At 55.3% G+C, this 4,993-nt stretch overlaps 1 protein-coding gene across 1 annotated transcript in view; it reads right to left on the bottom strand.

Moving 5' to 3' along the window:
- slitrk4 (SLIT and NTRK-like family, member 4) overlaps positions 1-3,819 on the bottom strand; it is a 3,847-nt gene extending 28 nt beyond the window's left edge. Inside the window, exons 1-2 of the mRNA XM_030105609.1 lie at positions 3,404-3,819; positions 1-2,691 (exon numbers count right to left, since the gene is read on the bottom strand). The exon at positions 1-2,691 is cut by the window's left edge and continues 28 nt beyond it. Of these exons, the coding sequence (XP_029961469.1) occupies positions 67-2,649 (2,583 nt within the window). The 5' untranslated portion in view covers positions 2,650-2,691; positions 3,404-3,819 and the 3' untranslated portion in view covers positions 1-66. The remainder of the gene's footprint in view (positions 2,692-3,403) is intronic.
- Positions 3,820-4,993: the final 1,174 nt, after the last annotated feature.

A 4,993-nucleotide genomic window follows, 5' to 3' on the forward strand; every position in this document is an offset into this window, starting at 1 on the left:
TGTGTGTGTGTGTGTGTTTGACTTTGTCATGAGTGTAATCAATGCACAAAGATGACACAGTAATCCCTACATCTTGCTGAGCGCAGTCTGCTCCTCCAGCACCTGCAGGTAATCAGGCGTTCCTTGGAGCTTGGCCTTCAGCTCGTAATACTCGCTCTTCCTCTGCTCCACCACGATCTTACTGTGGTTCCCGCCTATCAGCGACGACTTCTTCATCTTTCTGTCCAGCGATTTCTCCGGGTAGCGGATCTCGTAGCCGCCCATCCCTATACTGTTGAAGTCTCTTTTGCTGTCCAGAAAGTTGTGGATGAACATGCTGGGCTCCCGGTGCGGGAGGAACTCCTCCAGCTCGTCGATGGTGCTGAGCCGCTTGTTGCGCTCCAGCGTGGACAGCGTGGAGAGCGAGTCCTTGTCCTTGTCGGCGCAGTTCCTCAGGATGATCTTCTGCCTCTGGGAGTCGGCGAACTTGAAGCCGGCGTCCATGTCGGAGGAGCGTCCGATCCCGCAGGTGTGGCTCTTGCCGATGTGCTCGATGGTCTGGGGGATGAAGGTCTCGCCTCCCAGGTCGTCCCCTGGTATGGAGCCTTTCTTGCCAGATTTGTGGCTGTGCCGGCGGAGCTGCAGCGACATGGAGCCACACTCCTGGTTCCCCAGCCCCTCCTGCCGGCCCACTGGTTTCTTATTCCGCCTCAGGACGAACACCAAAAGGCAGAAGGCCACAAACACAGTGAGGATGAGCACTACGAGGATGCTCAGGATCATAATGGAGAGAGGCACGGGCCCTCCCGGCGGTGCTTTGCCGACTCCGGCAGGCGACACTGAGGTTAAAACCGGGGTGGCGCTCGTCAGGAGAAACGGGGGTCTGGCGAGCTTAGGGCACAGGATCTCATTTTTCAGGAGGCGGAGTTCAATGTTGGAGAACTGCACAGGGGAGGCGCACTTCACCTCCCTGGCAGCCACTCCATCACTTAGCTTTTCCAGCCAGAGTTTGAGGGCGACCAGATCGCAGGAGCACTCCCACGGGTTCCCTTCCAGGTCTATCTGGGTCAGCGAGCGCAGCTGGTCCAGGACGCCGCTCACCGGCAGCGTCATGAAGTGGTTGTTTTTCAGGTTCAGCCTTGCTAAGGAGACACCTGCAAAAACATAAGCAGGGAGGCTCCGCAGCACGTTGTTGTTGAGATACAGGAGTTGCAGGTTTGGCATGGAGTCAAACGTGCCCGCCAGGATTTCCTTTATGGCATTGTATTCCAAATACAGGTACTGGAGATTCGCTAGGCCCAAGAACATCTCTGGATGTAGCTGTTCCAGCTGGTTTCCGTTCAGGTACAGTCTCCTCAGATTAGTGAGGTTGGCAAACACACCTTTTTGCACGGTGACAATTTGATTGCTGCCCAGATGAAGCAGATCTAAGCCCTCGAACCCCTGGAAATCGCTCGGGCTTATGTCGCGGATGTAATTCCCACTCAGGTGAAGTTTCTTGGCGTTCGGAGGTTTGGGAATGAGGTCGGCTAAGTTTTTTATATTCCTCTCCTGACAGCTGACGCTAATGCCGAAGTCGGAGGGGTGGGCTTTACAGCTGCAGGGCTGCGGGCACAACAGTGGAGGCGTCCGTGTCTGAAAAGAGACAATCTGGGTGTTTCTTCCAAAAGGGGGTAAACCAGCCACGATGCCATTACCATAAATCTTAGAGGAGTCAGTAGTTTTTGGCGATTTCGTGGCGAGAGGAGCCACTGTGGTCGGGGACGTTTTGGAGGGCCCGCCGTCGGGCAGCGCGGGCGGCATCCGGACGTCGAACTCGCTCCCTGTCCCCATTGGACAGAGCTCCTGTTTGTTGGTTTCTTTCAGAAGTCTCCCATACAAGTCGCTGGGTGTTTCACAAATGGCCTCGCCAATGAAAATGTTATACGGCATGTTTTCAAGCCATGCCTTGAGAGGCGCTAAATCACAAGTACAATTCCAAGGGTTGTCGTCCAGCTGCAGCTCTACGATGCGCCCGATGTGCTCCAGAACGCCCAAATAGGGAAGCTTCTGGATCCTGTTCCCTCTTATATCCAGGTGTGTCAGTGAGGCGAAGCGGAATATGTTGTCTGGAAGGGCCTGAATGAGATTGTCATTCAAGATCAGCACTTTGAGCTTGTGCAGTTTGTTAAACGCTCCCTTCTCAATGTACTTTATGAGGTTGTAGTCGGCCTGAAGGTACTCCAGGTTTTCTATGCCTTGGAAAGTGTCGGCCCGCAGCACCTTCAGCTCGTTATTGTTGAGGTGCAGCTGCTTCAGCGCGCTCATCCCCATGAAGGCTCCACCCTCGATGTTCTGCAGTTTATTGTTCCCCAGCTGCAGCGACACAGCGTGGGTGAAGTTGAGGAAGGAGTTGGGGTAGAGGATGATTAAGAAGTTGTTCTGGAAGTTGAGGTGGTAGAGCGACGACGCCGGAGGGATGAGCTGCGTGGGCCGGTACACCGTGACCTTCTCGCAGTTGACGTACAGCACGTTCTCCACCGACATGCAGGAGCAGGCCGCGCACGTCTCGGCCATCAGGTCCGACGTGGACGGGTCCACCACCGGGGGTCCGTCCGGCACCGAGGAGGAGGAGGAGGAGGAACCAGCGATGGACGCAGAAAAGGCTGCCAGCAGGAGTACGAGCAGCATCTCGCCGGTTAGATATCCTCCCCCACAAAACCATTTAGTAACCTTTGGGAGAGGAGACAGAAAGGAGACGGGCGCATGCAGCAACAGTCACACACACACACACACACACACACACACGGATGTGCAAACAAAGACAGTGCACACACACACACACACACACACAGAAAGCAAACCATCAAAATGCAGTCTTAACATCATATAATTCTTGCATATTTTTTCAAACCAGAAAACACATTTGTTCCATTTACGCCTTTTCTACAGAGAGACGCCGTCACACTGCTCTGCGCTGTTCTCATTACTGCACTTTTCCATTAGGAACATTGCTCTGAGTGGCTTTGGCATTGACATAATGTTTTTTTGTTCCCTGACAGCACGATGCTTGCTGCAGATCATTCAGTACTGCAGGAAGAGAGAGGAAAAAGAGAGTAGCACACACTCCGAGGAAACACTGCAAACTGCCGCACATCTCTGCATTTTAATCCTAGCATCCAAAGCGTTGAAGCGTCGCCTCTAAAAATGTCAAGGGATGCAGCAGATCAGATTCCTTCCCATCTCGTTCACCACTCACACCACCAACGCCACTGAGAAGCGCATTCAGGTTATTCAACCGAGAGGGCGACTGGCACTGCCGCTCGCTGACGTACTGCCAGGTCTTCAAACTGCATTCTTTAAGCACTTCATTAGAAGCAGATCTTTACTCAAACAGAATGAGGACCGTCTTCCTCAGAGCAGGTCAGATTTTGGTGACACTCACCCAAAGCCGTGGTGGGAAGGACTGCAGCTCCCTCTGGAGACGCCGGGCAGCATCGGTGAGACGTGGACGGAGACGCAGGAGAGAAACGGTCCCCCTTTTCAAACCCCGGCTGACGGTTCACAGAGACGCAACAAGGTCCGTCCAGCCGCCCCGGCGCCGCCGGCTCCAGCGGCAGCCCCTGGTCTGCAGCCTCTCCTCTACACCGCCATGCAGGCTCAGGTAGGATCAACACCGGCAGCGCAGAAGTGGAAGGTGGAGGGGGAGGAGGAGGAGGGGAGTGAGAGGGAGGGGGGTCTGGTTTCAGCCGATGCGTCTCTTGCTGACGGGCTCCTTCTGCTTGGAGAAATGTCCCCGCTGGTCGGTGGGTCCCCAGGGCGGCTGGACTGCCTCCATGGGAGAGCGGCGAGCGGTGGAGACGGGCGGAGGGCGGAGGAGACACGGAGGAGAGACGGAGCTCTTCCTTCCTTCAGAGAGCTCCACGGTGTGTCCAGTCACTCCAAGGCGGAGAAAACGGCGCAAGATGCACGGCGATGCGGGGAAATAAGTCCGTCATTCTTATTTCTCTTTTCTTTTGGAGAGAGAGCGAGGGAGGGTTGGCCGGCGCTGTGCGTCTGGCTGCAGCTCAGCAGAACTCCCCCCTCCTCCTCCGCCTCCTCCTCTCCTCCAAAAGCATCCACAGAATAAATACTGGTCTGTTCGGAGGAGAAGTTGCGCACCGGGAGAAGAATTCAGAGCGCCCCGTCAGGTTCCCAGCGCCCGTCCACTCCGCTCCATCCCGCCGCCGCCGCCGCCGCCGCGCAGAACAACAGTTGCTTCTGTCTGTTCAGCCACGACACATTACTATTCGAGGCTCTTCAGGACAAAGGGATTAAAGGAGGCGATGCTGAAAGCCCCTTTCAAAACGAACAGGAGGCGAGTCTGGAAGGGTAAAAGATGAATAATGCAGTTATCGGGCTGTTTTAGTCCGCCGCGCCGCAAGTGAGCTGCTGGGAAGTGGCGCTTCCATCGGCGCCTCTGACAGGACGAATAACCAGGAAACAAACAAACAAACAGTGAACTTGATGGGAAAACGCTTAAAACTCCTCAGTCAGAAGAAAAAAGACAGAATATATCCGAGAAGCGGAGGGGAGGACAGCGAGCGGGAGTTTCCCCTCCTCCTCCTTCTGGAAGGACTGAACAGGATCCGTGTCGGCCGCGAAGTGAGCTGGAGCGGTCTGCAGCCGCCGCATTCAGAGAGAGCGAGAGAGGAAGGGGGAGAGAGAGAGAGAGAGAGCTTCACACAGCGCGAGAGAGAGAGAGCTTCACACACAGCGCAAGAGAGGGAGGGAGGAGAGAGAGAGAACTTCACATACTGAGAGAGGGAGAGAGAGCTTCACATACAGAGAGAGGGAGGGAGGAGAGAGAGAGAGAGGGAGGGAGGAGAGAGAGAGAACTTCACATACTGAGAGAGGGAGAGAGAGCTTCACACACAGAGAGAGGGAGGGAGGAGAGAGAGAGGGAGGGAGGAGAGAGAGAGAACTTCACATACTGAGAGAGGGAGAGAGAGCTTCACACACAGAGAGAGGGAGGGAGGAGAGAGAGAGGGAGGGA

This window comes from Salarias fasciatus, chromosome 2 (assembly GCF_902148845.1).
Source record: "Salarias fasciatus chromosome 2, fSalaFa1.1, whole genome shotgun sequence".
NCBI classification, from domain to species: Eukaryota; Metazoa; Chordata; class Actinopteri; order Blenniiformes; family Blenniidae; genus Salarias; species Salarias fasciatus.